The sequence below is a fragment of the Lepidochelys kempii genome, chromosome 1 (genome assembly GCF_965140265.1).
Source record: "Lepidochelys kempii isolate rLepKem1 chromosome 1, rLepKem1.hap2, whole genome shotgun sequence".
NCBI lineage: Eukaryota > Metazoa > Chordata > Testudines > Cheloniidae > Lepidochelys > Lepidochelys kempii.
In genome coordinates, this window is record NC_133256.1 from 279259172 (window position 1) to 279276710 (window position 17539).

General features: G+C 40.8%; 1 protein-coding gene across 9 annotated transcripts in view; it reads right to left on the reverse strand.

Moving 5' to 3' along the window:
• Positions 1–17539, reverse strand: part of SYT1 (synaptotagmin 1) — a 512267-nt gene that overhangs the window by 161938 nt on the left and 332790 nt on the right. For 5 of the 9 annotated variants that reach the window (XM_073327691.1, XM_073327687.1, XM_073327684.1 and 2 more), the window contains one exon: positions 12948–13142. In XM_073327691.1, the coding sequence (XP_073183792.1) occupies positions 12948–13119 (172 nt within the window). In that variant the 5' untranslated portion in view covers positions 13120–13142. The remainder of the gene's footprint in view (positions 1–12947; positions 13143–17539) is intronic. The other 4 variants (XM_073327692.1, XM_073327688.1, XM_073327685.1 and 1 more) reach the window with 1 other exon arrangement.

A 17539-nucleotide genomic window follows, 5' to 3' on the forward strand; every position in this document is an offset into this window, starting at 1 on the left:
GTGTAGCAATCTGGCCAAAATTTCAACAGAAGTAATTATATTCTTCCTACCTAAATCCTCCGAGCAGTTTCATTGGAAGCTTTCAATAGTTCTCCCAAATATTTATGTCAAAGTGGAAAAATAGTGCACATTTAGAAGTTAACACTAGCTAAATACTGTCTCTTTGATAAGCACATTTGAAGAAGCGTGTTGTGCTAATGAATCACTGGGTCAATGTAATGGAAAGGACACACACTCAACAAGCAGCTGTCGAAAACAATAACATTAAAATGAATTGGGAGGAAAAATGGGCTTGTATTTATGAATATTTTGGTAGGAAATGTTTCTGGTACTGAACATTCTGACATATAGTACGTAGTGGCAATACACTTTTTTGCTACTGCATCTTATTTTGTTTTAAATATCTTCTCTGTTACGATAAAGTTATTGATACAGTGAAACGATTTTACATGTGGAAAAACAATCTAAAAACAGGTGAACGAACACAATATTCCATTAAATAAATTGCTGCATGTGTCTTTTTTTTTTCAGGTTTCCTACCCACTCCCCCCCCCCCGCCCCTGTTTTAAATGAAACTAAATGAAGTTGAGGTATTAAGATTTTATGGCCCTGAACCAGCAAAGCACTTTAGTGTGTGCTGTACTGAAGTCAATGGATCACTGAAGTGCTTAAAAGTCAACAAATGCTTAAGTGCTTTTCTGGACTGAGGCCTATATGATTCTAAAACCTGTAGCAGATTGTGGCACACCAGTTTGTTAATTGGACTCATTATGTTGACATTGTTTGAAGTGGGACAACTTATGTTGATTTTTTTTTAAAAGAATCTTTAATCTATTCCTGCCTCCATGGGGTTATTCATTATTCAGCTTTGAATAGAAAAATGAATCACTTTAGTTGTTCTTATTGTTAAAGAATTATTTTTTTTGTTTTTTTCTTTGGAAATCCACTTTGGTCACACAACCATGGCAGCAAGGCCCCAATCCTGCAATTACCTCTGTGCCTGGGGCTTGGTTTACACTTAAAAGTTAGGTTGACATAGGTATGTTGTTCAGGGGTGTGAAAAAACCACATCCCGACTGACATAGGTCAGCACAGTCACCTAACCCCCAGCATAGATGCAGCTATGTCGATGGAAGAATCCTTCTGACAACTTAACTAACTTTGCTTGAGGAGATGTTCCTACACCACGGAACTACTCTGTCCATCAGTGTAGGCTATGTCTACACTATGGGATTATGGCAGCATAGCCACATAGTGTAAACCTACCCTCAGTAAAAGAAGGCTTTGAGATGTTGCAGGCCTCTCAGTATGTCTACACAGCATCTGGGAGCATGCTTCCTAGTGCAGATAGACAGACATGCATTAGTTCTGCTCAAGGTAGCATGCTAAAAATAGCACAGTAGCCATGGGTAACATGGAGGGCAGCTCAGGTTAGATGCCTGAATACCAACCTGTCCAGACCCCCTGGGTGTGTACTCAGGTGGCTAGCCTGAGCCATGGCCCAAGCTAACCCTTGGCTACACTGCTACTTTCTTGTGCTAGCTCCCAGCAGTAGTGTAGACATACCCTAAAGCAGGTGTGGCCAATTTGTGGCTCCGGATCCGCATGCGGCTCTTCAGAGGTTAATATGCGGCTCCTTGCATAGGCGCTGACTCCGGGGCTAGAGTTACAGATGCTAACTTTCCAATGTGCCAAGCCCTGCCTCCACTCCACCCCTTCCCCCAAAGCCCCTGCCCCAGAGCCTGCCATGCCCTCACTCCTCCCCCTCCCCCACAGAGCCTCCTGTGCATGCGAAACAGCTGACTGCAACAGGCACGAGGCGCTGGAGGGCTGCTGACGTATTAGTGTGGCTCTTTGGCAATGTACATTGGTAAATTCTGGCTCCTTCTCAGGTTGGCCACCCCTGCCCTAAAGCTTCTATTTATGCACTAATTTAATAGAAAAAGACTTTTAAGTAAAGAATTTTTCTCTCCTATTTTGTCTGTTCCTTCTTACAGTATGTGTATTTAGATAAAGAGGGTGATGTGACTAAATAGTTCCATATCACACAATCATTATTAAATATACGCATGGCTGCTTCAGAATTGCTATCAGTCAAATCACTTTTGACTTGTATTTTTTCATGACATTTTATAAGGCGAAATGCTATGCCCGAGTTAAGATTACATTAGGTATTTCTATTTATCCACTAATATTTTTTTTAAAAAAACCTTATTTTTCTGTGCATTGGGACATCTTGCCAGTCCTAGGACTTAAAACCCTTCAACAAATGTTTCACAAGGCAAGACAGTTTAGAAATTGGTATTCTGGACCAGTTTCATGTGAAGTGATTACCATCACAGAGATATAATCTAAAAGGATATGCTAGACTTCAAATTATGAATAGTAAACCTGCCTTATCTTTCACTGTCTTTCTTCCATTGCCCCTGCTGCACGTAAATCTGCACCAGTGGAATTTTACAAACAAATAGCTGGCTCCTGGATGGAGACCTAGAATACTATATTTCAGCGCAGAGCAAGTGGGTTGCTGTGAGTTGAGAAACCTGGTTATAAAAGGTCTGGACTTGAGGGAAGAGCAAGGAGATTTCTAAGCAAAAACAACAAACAAGTCTCAACGTTGGCATAGTGATGGCCCTGCTCAGGCCAAATCTTCTATGTGACTTTGGCTAATAAGGGAGTGTTAATAAATGCATAAATGAAATAACATGGCAAGGAAATGGAGAAGTCTTCTATGCTGAGGAGTGATCGAAAACTGCAATAATAACTCATAAAAATAAATATCACCACCACCTAGGAGAGGAAAGCGTTGTCTTCACACATCCCCACTTGTTACTATTAAACACCAACAACATGTTGCCTTCCTGGACTACAAATTCATGACAGGAAAAGTAAACTTCACACCTTTCGTAAATGAAGTGTTTCACTCAGTGGGAATTGAGATAACATACTGAATGGCAAAGTCTTGCTTACAGAACACTATTCTGACAACAAGTCATGAAGTCCAAGAGATGGAGGATGTGTTTTCGTCAAAGGTCACAGTACATTTCTGTGTCATTTGAAAAGACCCACGCTCCCCTTTTCTTTCGTTTTGTCAATCCTTTCCCAAGTTTGGGAAATGATGCCTGCTAGAGTACTGAAACGTACCCCCAGATAATACAGGGGCAGTGAGCAAATTAGGCTGCTCTTGCTGAAGCTAATAATTAAGATTAGATTCAGACTGAGAAGCCTGCATGGGATTTAGCAGATGGATTGCTCAATTGGAACTGAGTCTTCACAAGCCCATCATTCAAACAGGGTGATATTGTCTCTTTTGTATAATAAAAGAGTCTCACCTACCCACACAACGATTCTTATGAAGGTTTGAGGTCAGGTCCTCTGCTGGTACAAACTGGCATAACTCAAATTAAGTCAATAAAGCTATTACACCAGTCGAGGATCTGGTTTGAAGTGCAATTATAAGCCTAAACAGAACAATAGAATTCAGGAAGGGATGCAGTTCTACAGAAGAACAGTGAAACTGTCAATGATAGCAGTGATCCAAAATGTGTACCAAAGTCTTTTTGTCTACAGAATCAATGAACGTTAACCTATTCCTAGTGCTATAAATGTTTTCCATGATTCCATTTGTAAATGTTTGGAAATTATAAAATTGTTTAACTTCATATTTAGGAACCACGCAATAGAGTAAATACTTAGTTCCTTTCATTCTGACAAATCCAAGTATTAGAATGCCACCCGGTGAATTAACAGGTGGGAAACTTTATTGGATCTGCAAGCTGCCAGACAGCTATAGGATAAAAGGTAAGAGAGTACAAGGATAGGCCCCTCCTCCCCTTGCCATTGGCCAGCCTAAGAGATGCGAGCTGACTGTGGGAAGAAGGAGCCAATCATTTATTTAAACCCTGGCCTGTTGCTTCTTAGGCCTCTTGCCTTACTTTTAACTGAACCCACCTTCCTTCCTTATAGTTATATGGTATAGGGACTGTGTTTTTCAGGTTGCTGTGGGCCTGACTGATCACCTGCTCATGGGGCCAGGAAGGTATTTTCCCCATTGGAACCAAATTGGCTGGGGCCTAGTAGTACCCACTCCGCCCCCCTCATACCATCATGGAGACACAGTTAGGTTTAATAGATATAGGATTTCGGAGTTTAACGTTAGGAATTGTATGAATGTTAGTTTGTCATAAATTGCAGCCGGTGTCCAGTACAAATAAAAGTCCAAAGAGCAAACAAATGGAAAATCAGAGACATGGGATTGTGCTGGTGGACCCCAAGTCTATGGGCAAAAAGGAGACCTGAAGTCTGCAGATCGGGGTCCCATTTGGTACTTTCTATACCCTTTGTAGGGGGAAGGTGAGAGGATTCTGCAAAACAGGCAGTGGACGGTTTACCCCGAGTTATAGGCTACTTGATAGATGGCCTGTTTGTAAACACTGCACTGGACCCGCCTGAATGCCTGGTATGGGGAGAGGGGCAAAAAACTCCCACCACTCTAATGTTCAGTTTTAATGAAGTTGTGGCCACTCGCTTGCCCTGATTACTGCACATATTTTCTTACAGATGATGTATATTAGACATAGGATTCGTTTTAGCCATGGAAGCCTTTTTTTGAATAAAGAACAGGGGAAGGTGAAGAAAGCTACATACAGTGTACTTTGGACTACAATTAATGGGCTCAAATATTTGAAAGGATCCATCAGTTTTGTGCCTCAGTTTTTGGGTGCCCAACATGAGTGACTTTGGCCTGATTGTCAGAAGTGTTGAGCAAGCCTTCCAAGATATATCAATGGTTTTTTAAAAGTTAACAAAACAAAATAGTTAACATACACAAACCTAAATTAATGTTGTAGTATGCATCAGGGAAGTCTTATTTGTTTTCGGATCTTTTGCATAACCAAGCACATCCAGTGAAACATTAGTGTTTAACAAACAATAATAGCAAAGACGGATGGTCTATTCTTAATTTGTACCTCTGTGCCAACCTACTGCAGGTTTTTCATAACTTTGTGTGACAATGTCTTAGAGATGCTATGCTACCTAGGCACAAATAGATGAGGTAAAGATGCAATGCCAGGCTTAAATTTGAATTTTCTTGATTTTGTGGTACCTTGATTAGATTTTTAACTTAGTACTGAATGTCATGTTTCTTTCACATAATATATTGCTGCAAAAATAACTTAGTTTAAATATATTGGTAATTGTGAGTTCATAACTGTCCTATACACCCTTTCTCCACAAGAATTTTCAGTACAATAGTGCATAATGAACTATACACATAGCGTAATTTTTGTAGATAATCCTTCTACATGTAATTTTTAGAACATGCAAATTATTATAAAATATATGTAAATAATATTTAACACATTTGTACTGTCTTTTTCTAATATAAAGAATTAAAAAAGAAATTCCCAGTGCTGAAAATAAACTTGTGAACAACATGTTCACAGTTTTCTGGTTGCAAATTGAATTCTCTACTCAGTTTAATAAGAACTGCCACAACTTGACATATCCATAATGCAATAAAATAGCTACACAATCATTGTAATGACTATAAAGAAATAACTACAATGATGTGCTGGAGGCGACTGTGATGGAGTCTACTCACCGCAGCGGCCATCACGGGGATTAGCTCTACCAGCTGGAGTGCCCTCTCCAGGTGGTGCATCTCCCATCAATGTCTCCGCCTGCAGGCCTGCCTCAGTCCAAGTACCACAGCATTCTCTTCATGACTTGGCTTTCCAGCCGTTTCACCATCTGTTTCCCACCCCCTTCCCGGGTGGGGAGTGTCTTAGTTCAACAGTCCAGCTACTTCTCCAGTTGTGGGGGGGGAAGGGGTGAGGGGATAGACCTGGCTCCGCCCACTACTCTTCTCAAAGCTTTCAGCCAGCAAATCCCAGTAGTCAGCCAGGAGCTCTCTCTTGTTCCCCCAGTACCTACCAGCAACTGCTCTGCCAAACGTGATACCCTTTCTGCAGCTTGCTAGTCCTCACTCCTCGGGCTCCCCAAAGCATCTGACTGTCTCTGGTTCTGCAGCTCCTTTTATGTAAGCCCACCAGCCCCTGATTGGCTGCTCCCTGCCCAGCCACTCTAAGTGCTTTTAATCCCTTCCTTTCTGGTGTGGGGTGGACACCCCATCAGGGGGACCCTTGGGGCTTGTTAGGAGTCCCTTCTTAAAATCCTGTTACCAAATGTATGGTATGTGCTCAACCCCCTCTTTACCATAGATTACTTTTCTCCCTGTGGTAGAGAAAATCTGATGGCACCAAGTGTTTTCCAAAACATTCATGAGACGTCTCCTATGAGGTCTTAATTGTCTTCCCCACACTTCAAACCACACAATTAAAAAACTATATTATATGAGCAGTTTAATTAGTATCCTTTTCAGGAACAAAATATACGGTTTCCAGAAAATGTAATTAATACTGTGTCACTCTCTTTGGCAGGGAGATTTTGCTTTTTCTGGGATTCTGGCTAAGAGAAAGCATTTTTTATACTTAGGATGACAAATTGATAGGCTGCCAGATCCTTCCCTCCACTGTTGAGTGTATGTGCCCTCCTCTGTGCCCAAGCACCAGTGGGTATATTCTGTTACAGCTGGCTCTTCAGCTAAGGTTGTAGCAACTCACACTTTTGATTGAGGTCTCTGGTTCAGTCCTCGGTACGTCAGCCAAGATGGTAGTCATCATGTAACTTGGGGCTTGCCCTGGATTAGAACTGCTGTAAACCTCAGCTGTCTGTGACAAGCTTTCTTTTATTAGAGGAAGGATGTAACCTGATCGTGAGTGTGTGCTATGGCTCCCCCTCTGTGACTGATCTGCAGAGAATATGTGTCTGTTATAGCCCCTTTTAAGCTCTGTAGGTCCCCAGTTCAGTCCCTTGCCTGAGAGCCAAGATGACGCCTGTTAGACATGCATCCTAACACATGATGTACAGAACATTTTAAAGAGGTGATATCAATCAACATTTTACTAGGATAACATGGGTTAATCATTATTTCCTTAAGCGAAAATTTTTTGTTTGAGTACAAATGTTTCTTTTTAGTCATGCTTTGTGTAACGAACTTTTAGTTTATATTTTCCACTCACTCAGAGCTACATAAGGAGTAATGCATTCTGGAACCAGATTTTCAATAGTACCAACCCTGAGCATTCAAAAATTAAGGGTCAGGCTCCCCAAAATTGAGGTGGCTTATAAAGTGAGATTTCTAAAAAAAACCAATAAACATGGGTTCTTTTTATTTATCTTGTGGTTTCTGAGTCTTCAGGGTGCACTTGTGCCATGTTTTCTAGCCTGTCTCCACAACTATGTGGGCTAGAAACTTTTTAAAAAAAGAATGAAAGCTGAGATTTTATGTAAATCACAGGACTCTAGGGGATGGGCTTTTAATGAAAAGAACAAATATTGTGAGATTTGCAATTAATTTGCACTAGTTGAGAACATTGGATCTTTGCCTTGTCCCACTATTGCCCTGTCACATCTTCTTCCCATTTCTATTGTATGTCACCAATAAGGCATTACTTCTAATTACGCATATTTGCCACCCATGTAGAACAATGAATGTCTTTGAATGACATGAGCCAATGGAACATGTGTTGCAAGATGTGGGTGAAACAGGAGGAAGTGAGCCTAGGACCTTTGTGCTTTCTCCAGTGCTGACACTCACACTTGGGAGGGGTTCCCCATAAATATACACAAAACGAACTTATTTACTCTCCTTCTAATTCCTCCTTAAAAACTCTCCTCTGCCATGAAGCCTATAAAATACTTGGCAAGGATTAGAATGCTGGAGTACTAAAACAGTTGATCAATATTGTCTCATTGTTTCCTTGCACTCCCTTCTCTGCCTGTCTCCATCTGTTGCCTCTTGTCTTATACTTAGATTATAAGCTCTTTAAGGCATCAATGACTTTTTGTTTGGTGTTTGTACAGCACCTAGCACAATGGGGTCCTCATCCATAGCCAGGGCTACGAGGTGTTATGGTAATACAAATAATTAATAATAAGTTCACTTTGATTTCCCTATATTTGTTGTCTCTGTGTATTAGAACAGTTTTGGAACTCAATAGGTCTTCTTCAGCACTGTTTGCATGATGGGGTCAGATCTATCCACCCTTAGTCATGCTGACCAGAACCTCATGAGTGTCCCATTGACCTCAGTAGAATGGCAACTATGCAGAAAGTTGAAAGCTGAACAAAGTCCTAAGTTATTTTCTAAATACAGTCAAAATGGCAGGCCCATAAAAGTTAGATTTCAGAAATACCATGTAAGAGTGTGTGTAAAGTCCCAAAATGTGATTAGAAAGTATCATTCAAAATAATAGCCCAGAATTCTGGTGTCAAGGAAGAGAAAAAAAAATCAAGAAATGAGTTTAATGTCACTTACAGAAGGGGTAATAAGAACACTTAATCCAACCTAAACTGGCCAATCAAGGGGGCCAGAATGGATCGAAAGACAGGGAGGGAGAAACCTACATCAAGCTGTGGGAGTTATGACAGCTGAATTCAATACAGTTATTACTGAGAGTACAGGAAGCACTCTCATATTCATTATTATTAGGGGAACTCTGGTAGGCTTTGTTGCGCAGCTTATTCATGTATTGTTTGACTTATGTTGCTCCTAGGAGAGTGTTATTTGTAGGCAATTACAGGAATCTGTTCATGAATATATTTTTAAGAGTTTTTCAAGGTCATTTAGCATTTGAGATGGGTGCTCATTTATGTAGTGTAAAATAATAAACATTTGTTTATATTTACATGTAATTATTGTTATTATCATCATCAAATTTTTAAACTAAACATTTAATCGTCAAATTAAGGGGAAAAACACCCTAATAAAAATCCCACAGGGACTGTCCAGCAGCTGAAAGGGATTTTTTTTTAAAAGGGCAACCCCCCCCCTTTGCCCTTTCTACTTTCCCCTCCCCAGTTCTAGGACTTATCTTTTTCCCTTTTCCCTTCTCCCTCCCTAATCTCTCCTTCCTTTTGTTCTATAAGGCCCTTGTCGCCAGAACCACTCGCAACACATTTTTGTTTACATAGTGTTCAATACAGAATTTAGGAGGAGGGGCTGGGATTCTCTAATGTAAAGAAAATGAACGCTAATATACATCAGTTACTGTAAGGACAAGAGCTTTGCTGGCCTGTAGAGAGGGACCAAGAGGGAAAACGATGAGAGAAAGGAAAGCAATGAATAAAAAGCTGTCTGGAAAACTTTTCAAAAGCAATTTCCCTTTCATCAGTTTGACAGTGCCATTTTCTTTCCTTTTGGTTTCTTCTTCCTTCTCTTTCGTTTAAATGTTGGGATTTTTCTATTTAAAATGAAGGAAGTAAAAAGCTAGGATGGAGTCTTTGTTGCTTGTAAATAGTTTGAAATTTCTGCATACAGGAGACAATTCAAAGCAGAAGTATTACAGTGGCCAATCAGTATAGAGAGATTTACATACAGTACAGTTATTCAGAAACTGTTCTGTGATTATGCAAATCAGACACTCACAACCAGAGTGCAGGGATTTGCATTACTGAGAAAAAAATCTCTACAGTCACGCCTCAGTAACCTTATAGCATCTCTGCACTTTAATTGTATGAGTCACTGTAATAAAATGACTCCAATCATTTTATCCACAGTAGAATGAATGATGAGACATCTTCCTGAACATTCTGCATGTCCTCAGATGTTCAGACTCTTTGTACACAACATGGGGGACAGCCCACTGTTCTTTTTTAGGGGAATAGATATCAGTGATAGGCCGGGGTTTGAGCCTCTATTGGTAGGAATTGTAACAAGGTTTTTAAATTTTGTATTAACTAAGCTTATAGCAGCAGTAGTGTAATTGGCCCCCTCTCTTTTTCTTGGCAATAATTTTATTCCCTCACTGTGGTAAGCTCCTTGGCCTTTGGTAGGAATGAAATTTTTGTGTTCTAAAATGTCACTTAAATCCAACGCACCCCACGCTGGAATTTTGTAAAGAGTAAGGTGAAATTTAACATTTTGGACTGGAATCTTGGCTGGTTCGTTAAGAGCCGGCTGATATTAACATTTCTGCTTTAAAACATTGTCTTTGTTCTTATTTAGGTCTGCACATGACATTAAGCATGTTAATGTTCTACAGCTTAAATGTTCTACAAAATGCACCATTTTAAAAGATTTTTGATTCCCTTTTAATCCACATTAAAATAAATTACGCATTTTTTACTGAAAAATACTGTAAGGAAAAGTATTTTTCAGGCGTGTTTCACCGATCATTAAAGGGAGGCTACATTTTTGTGGCTGCCATCATGCAAGCCACAAATTAATGGCCTTTTACAAAATATCCATGACTTGACATTTTAGGACTTGTGTGTGTAGGTAGGGAGATGTGACTGTAAACAATTTAGTCCACACACACAGTTTTTGTACCAGTATAACTGTATTGGGTACGGGTGCAATGTTTACCTATATAGTTATGCTGGTACAGCCCCATGCCCTAGCAGCCAAAACCATGTCTCTCACTCCGTGTTTCCTGCTCACATTCAATAGCTCTCTTGCAGTCACCCTACAGTGCTCTGTGCCCCTGGCTGTCTTTTGTTTGGGTGCTGTGCTGCCCTCCACCATTGGTGGCTTGCATCTAGCCCTCCTTCTGCAGGATCTGACCGGTCTTAGATGTGCTCGGAGAAGGCCTACAGGTTTAGGCCCTGCTAGCAAGATAGGTGTTCCCCTGCCTAATTTAAAAATCCTGCTCCAGGGGCTCTAGAGCTGCAGTTTGAGTTATCACTCTGAGTAAGCATTTTGGCTGGTTTGAAAATGTCACCTGATGGAAGCACAGGAGTTAGCCAGCACCTGAGCTGAGATCTGGAAAATACCAGTGGTGCTTACATGATGGACGTAGACATAGATCTGTTCGTTTGAGTGCCTAAATCCCTTTAAAAAGCTAGCTGTTAGCCTCTCTGTGCCTTAACTGCCCAGCTACAACATGGGGATAACAGTGCTTTTCTCCCTCATAGTGCTTTTCTCCCTCACAGGAGTGTTGGGAGGACAAATACATTAAAGATTGAGGCACTCAGACTATCGTGATGGGGGCCCATATCAATGCGTAATATAGCTTGGTTGCATTAAGTTTCTCGTGAAGCCCCTCTGCACTATGCAACCTTCTTTTGGGGAGTGGCAGCGGGGATATACTGGGAGCGCTACAGAGCTCGCTTGATACTGTGTTGGTGGAGAACGAGAGAGCGGTAAAGTGCCAGGAGGCAGTATGGAGATGCAATGAAGGTCCTGACTTTTTAAGGACCAGGGGTTTCTGTTCCAAAAAGAATGATCTGGTGAAACTTTGTGAAGGAACATTGTGATGTTTTCTGTCTCCATGCACAGATGTTTCCAGGTAGGGGAATTATCTAAAGGATAGGTAATACACATGGAAATGACCAAGCTGGTCATCTGATCCACTTCCAGCACAGCAGCATGCAGGAATATAGATAGTTGGCTTAACCAAATTCTTTTGAGGCTTGGCAGGAATACTGGTACTGTGCATCCAATACAGGCCTTTTTTCCTCCATTTTTAAATTATAAATACATAACAGTATTTCTCTAAGAGTTAACGCAGGTAGCAAGAACAAGTCATGTTGAAACTGTCAAGGTACAGACTCGTGTCACTTTCAGTATACTATGAAATAGTGCATGAAACATGTAGGATTTAAAAAAAAAATTCCAGAAAGTAATTTCAGAGACTAATCGTAGGTTATCCTCCTTCATCCATAATGCTGTGCACCATGGGAGCTTTTTATTCAAACAAAAGGCAAATTCTTGATATTAGGCTTTCCGGTTGTTTTCATTGTTATTTTAGAAAGGAAAGATGCGCTGCATTTCAAGTTCATCTCTGTCTACGGACTCCATTCCCAGACCTGCAAACTACAGAATTTCGCATAGTACAAATCATTCATGACCTTAGTCATATTAACATCAAAGCTGAAAAATAAAGGTATAGCCCATATAAAATTCTAGTCTGCCTCATTTAGAGAACACCCTGAACTATAAATTAAACAATAAAGATGCTCCCATGTTACCATTTTCCTAAATGCTTTTTTCTTTTTCTTGTTGCTCCTAGTAGTTTTGTTTTCCCGACGATATTATCAGACAATTCTGCCTGAATGTGGTCCATGCTGGACTGTGCAGATTACCAAACTAATGACATGCAGCCTTCTTGCCATTGTAACACCTCTATTCTTACAAGTGGGAATTTGGAGTGATGGACCAAAGATGTTTGCTATCAATTTAGCAAAAATTGCATCTGCCAGATTGCCAAGATCCATTTCAGAGACAAAAATCGATTAATATTCTGATTTGTTACCTGTCATTATTGGTCACACCATATTATACCTTTCCACAAGTTATAAACTCTAGGGAAAAAACCTATTCTGTTAAACGTAATGTTTTTCCAAATATATTTTTAATTTGCTTGTACTGTCTACTTGCTAATTTTTTAAGAGCATGGACATTGCTATGATAGCTCCTATTTAAAAAAAAACTTAACTCATTTTGGAGTTTAGTAAAGTATCAAAATAACCTATTTGCGTTGCTGTGTGAAATTTTTTAAATGAAAAGGAATTTTATAATTATTTGCAATATCACCTCAGTTCTAATAATATTCTATTAATTGTACTTTATTTTCAGTTTTCAGAAACTAAGTATGATTATTTATCATTATTAATAATATATAATTATATGTAGTAGAGAGGCTTGGTCATATAATAAAGTTTCAGAAAATATATAACTATATAGTTAACATTTTGGAAACTGAAAATAAAATTAACCAAGTGTCAGCATTCCTGGTACATTAACCTGATTTGCTGAAAGGCCCACAAATGTGGTTTTAATATTTTTTAGTTAAACTGTCGAAATATTTTCTAAAAAAGATCTAGAATATTAGCAGTAGTTTTTTACCATTAGAGTGTCTATCCAACCATATTTTACTTACATGGAATTTTATTCAGTTCATTCATAAACTTCTCCTTTAACTTTGAAAATGCATCTTCTTTTCCACCTCCTGCTCCAGGACTGGCTGGTTCTGTGACATTAATTGGCAGTGAAGCTGCAATGGTGGTGGCCGGTGGTGCAGCCAGGGCCTCGTGACGACTTTCACTCACCATTTTCGTTCCCAGGGAAACAGCTACTGGAAAAATAGAAACAAAAGAAAATATTTAAATGGTTAAAATGTTTCTCATATCAACAGGTCTCAAAGAGACAGGACATCAATTGATACTCCAGCATACTGGGTAAATATCACATCATTAACATATTGCTTCTTGTTGGTTCATACAATATTTATTAGACTACAGGGAAGGGTCTTTTCCAGAGGTAATATCAGCTGTAGTTATTACCTTATGATCCTTCTCCAACACTGCTGAGTTTTGAACTGTTTAATCTGTTAGATACTCACAGTTGCTATAACCCTGTTGCTTAGATTTAGCTTTTTGCCCTTTAATTTTGAAAGTGTAAGTAAATTCGCTGACAGCAGTTCAAGATAAACAAACACTATATTGTATTTACAGAATTGTGTGTGTTGTTAGGAGGTGAGAAGAGTCAGAGCCAAGATGTTTATGTAAAATAAATCAAGAAATTATAATCATATAAGCAAAACATCTCCAAGCTTTCTTGCAAAACCAGTAATCTACTGTTGTACCTAGTTAAGCAGAATTGTACATTATGCAGAAATTGGTTAGCATCCATTCCTGATCCTCACTTTTTGAAAGTAACTTCCTTTCTAGTAATTTCCTCTGACATTTGCTACAGACAATAATCCCCTAAATTATGCACTTGTTTCACCAGTGTATTGATGGACTATGTCTATGAAGTAGTTAACTGAAGGCAGATTGAAGCAACCACAGTGTTGACACACATGTGCTCCCACATTAACATACTTTTAATGTAATGTTTATTTGATGTGCATTTTGCAAAACCTTTACTTGTGCTATAGGATAAAGCAGACTTGTTATGGGGCCCGCATGGCACAATTTTAGTGTTACCAGAAGTTGAAGTGTTTGCCTTGGTTTTGAACAGTGTTCTGATGTACCACTGTGTCCTAAATATCATTGACTTGACTAATCATCCTTCATTTTTTATTTCAGAAAACCAGAGAGAGAAGGGATTTGAGAGATAACAATCATTCATTATTGCTCTGAGTATACAATTGCTCTCACAGTCCCAAAAGGAACTTAGCCTACAGCCATCCGTAGAGAAATTTAAATAACCACCAAATGAACAAAATGAGACACATGAAAATGAAATGAGCAAAAAACTTCTACATAGCAAATTCATGAATCAAGACCCACATCTTTCTCACCTTCTCACCTTTCTCACCTTACATCAGGGGCCTCTTCAAGTTATTCAGGTAATAAGGATTGGCTCTTTGTTTCTTTAACTTTACTTCTATAAGCCCTGATTCAGGAAGTCACTTCAATACAAGTCTAACTTTAAGCATGAGTAATCCCATTGAAATTGCTGGGACTACTTGCACATTTAAAACATGGACATGCATTTAAGTGCCTTCCTAAGCCACAATCTAGCATTTCCAGTCTATGAAAAGGATGGGACCAAAACATGGAATTTGTCATGATGTGCAGAAGTAACTTGAGCCTGGATGCAAAAAAGGAGTTAGGCATTGTGATGCTGAGCATCACAGTGCCTAACTTCTAGGTGCCTAGAAAAACCATTGGGATTCACAAAGCCAGAGTTAGGCACGTAGGTTCCTGTACAATAAATGGACAGAGTTAGGAGCCTTAGATGGTGATCTACAAAAGTCAGTGCACTATGCAGGATGCTGTCTAAGCTAGTCAATGAGCAATGCTGATCAGAGAGATGTGTGTAAGCCCCATCCTTCTCTTGGAGATGGGGGCCTAATTCCAAACTGCAGAGGAGCACCTTTCTCTGCTAGCAATTCTCAAGTGTAAACCTTCTCCTGGTGTTAGGCCCCTATGCCATGTTTGCACAAGGCTGAGGAGGACGAGGACTTCCTCCCTCATAACATTTAGCCCAGTTCTTAGGGTACTCAGCTGGGATGTTGGAGACCCCCACTTCAATTCCCACCCTCCCCACCCCGCTTGAGGGGAGAAGGGAGTTATCTGCAGATCTCCCACCTTTTGGATGAGTGCTCTAACCATTGGGCTATGGGATATTCTGATGTGGGACTCCCTTAACCTCTCCTGCTGAAGCTGCTGCACTCTGGGTAAATAATTAAGAGTCATTGGAGTAGGAAGACTAGATCCTGGGTCTCCCATATCCTGGGTCAGAGCTCCAACCACCAGTCTATAAAGTCACTTGTGTTTATGTTTGTGTGTTTGTTCTTATTCTCTCTCTCTCACACACACACACACCCCCACTCCCCTGAGACTGAAGATGTGTTTGTTACATGCTGTGTGCAGTAGCTGGTTTCTGTTAGTCTGTTTTTTGTTTTGTTACTGGCGGTTTCTTTGTTTTAGGGCATTGTTGGGTCTCCCCCTTTGCCATAGGTGAAGGTTCTCCATGGGGCCCACTTCAGATAGGTTTAGCGATTTGACCCACAAGCAAGGGATTTTGGGTGTCTCTGCTCTCTCTTGCACTGGGGAGGATATGTTGCTGAGTGTAGGTAAGGTTATTGGCTGTGCTAATATAAAGTCTGCCTCTCAAATGAGCAAATCTATAGTGATTTTCCTGAGCCAGAACAGTTTGTGAACTGTTTGGTACCGGAGGTACTTTGGGTGAAGGAGTCTTTTGTTCATGTTTTCCCCTTGTTTACTCCTGCTGCTAAAGTAGTTTTTTCCAAAGTCCTACACGTCCTTCACAATGAGATGCTAATGTCTGCTCTCTCCCATAACGGGAAGGCAGTTTCTGCGGTTAGGGTGTTTCTATGTGGATGCAAGAACCCAAATGTGAGGCATCTTATGTCATTCTGGCACCAGGTTTATGGGGCTCTCAATAACCCCAAATAGTCCTTGAACCCGTTTTTAAAGTACCACATAGAAAGGGTGGATTATACAATATTTGCTACCTCTGAAAACATGAAATGTTTCTTGTTTGGTGGCCCTGGTCATTTGAAGGGTTCCTGCCCACTGCTGGCTAGAAGGTCTCTGGTAAGAATCATAGAATCATAGAATATCAGGGTTGGAAGGGACCCCTGAAGGTCATCTAGTCCAACCCCCTGCTCGAAGCAGGACCAATTCCCAGTTAAATCATCCCAGCCAGGGCTTTGTCAAGCCTGACCTTAAAAACCTCTAAGGAAGGAGATTCTACCACCTCCCTAGGTAACGCATTCCAGTGTTTCACCACCCTCTTAGTGAAAAAGTTTTTCCGAATATCCAATCTAAACCTCCCCCACTGCAACTTGAGACCATTACTCCTCGTTCTGTCATCTGCTACCATTGAGAACAGTCTAGAGCCATCCTCTTTGGAACCCCCTTTCAGGTAGTTGAAAGCAGCTATCAAATCCCCCCTCATTCTTCTCTTCTGCAGGCTAAACAATCCCAGCTCCCTCAGCCTCTCCTCATAAGTCATGTGTTCTAGACCCCTAATCATGAATGTGAGACCCAGGAATAGTGGGAAAGGGGCTGGGACATCAAGGGAGCAGCAGGAAACAGCCTGCAACTGTATTGCCAGATTCTATCTATCTATCTATCTATCTCCCCCCTTGCCATATATGGTCTGCTGTTGAACAGGGAGCAGTTCCTCCCTTTCTCCAAGGAAACCTCTACTGTGACTCAATCACTTGTATCTGGACAGAAGCAAGTTTGGAGGCTGAGGAGCCCCTCCCTGTGGAGGAAGCAGAGACAGGTTCTAGAGATGGAGGTGAAGAACAAACCAATGAGACATTTATCCGAGGTTATTTCTAAAAGAGCTAAGATGTTGGAAACCTCTGAGCTGCTGGCAGTGGCTGAGAATGGAGCTGCATGCCCTGAAAAGGAGCACAGTGCTGTGATAGGTTGTAACTCCATGTGTGGATCTCCCAGTGGGGTACCGCCTTCCCCAAGCCCCCAATTCTGCATGCTGCAGTGATGATGCTGGGTCCCAGCCTGGGGCTGCGCTGCCCCCCACTCTTGGGAAAATAGATATGTCAGCACGCTCCTTTATGAATAATGAGAATGTTACAGTAGTAGCTTAATGTTCTTCTGAGCTGGTGAAGTTTGAGGGAGAGGAAGAAGATGATGAGGATCTCTTTGATTCTTCCCTGGCTCCTAATGTTCCAGCCAGTCAGCTTTATAGAAAGGGTGAGTATAGCATGAAGGAGATTAGTAACTTTTTGGACAGTGCTAAAGAGATGTGAGGAATTGACATTGAGGCCTATTTCCCTGATTTATAGTGCTGTGTTCATTCAGCTCTGTTGTGGGGTTTGCATCTGAGTCTGGTGGTATTGCCCAGCAAAGAGTCCTTGGCTGAGAGCCTGTGGCCATCTTGCCAAGCAGCAAGAGTCTACAACTGGCAGTAGGGGAAACTGGGTCTTCCTGCTCCACCAGGTTGCAAAGCAGGGCCCTGTGACTAGTAGTTTGGATATGTAGCCTGCGGGGCAGATGCCACAAAGCCTACTCTCTGGGTCACTTC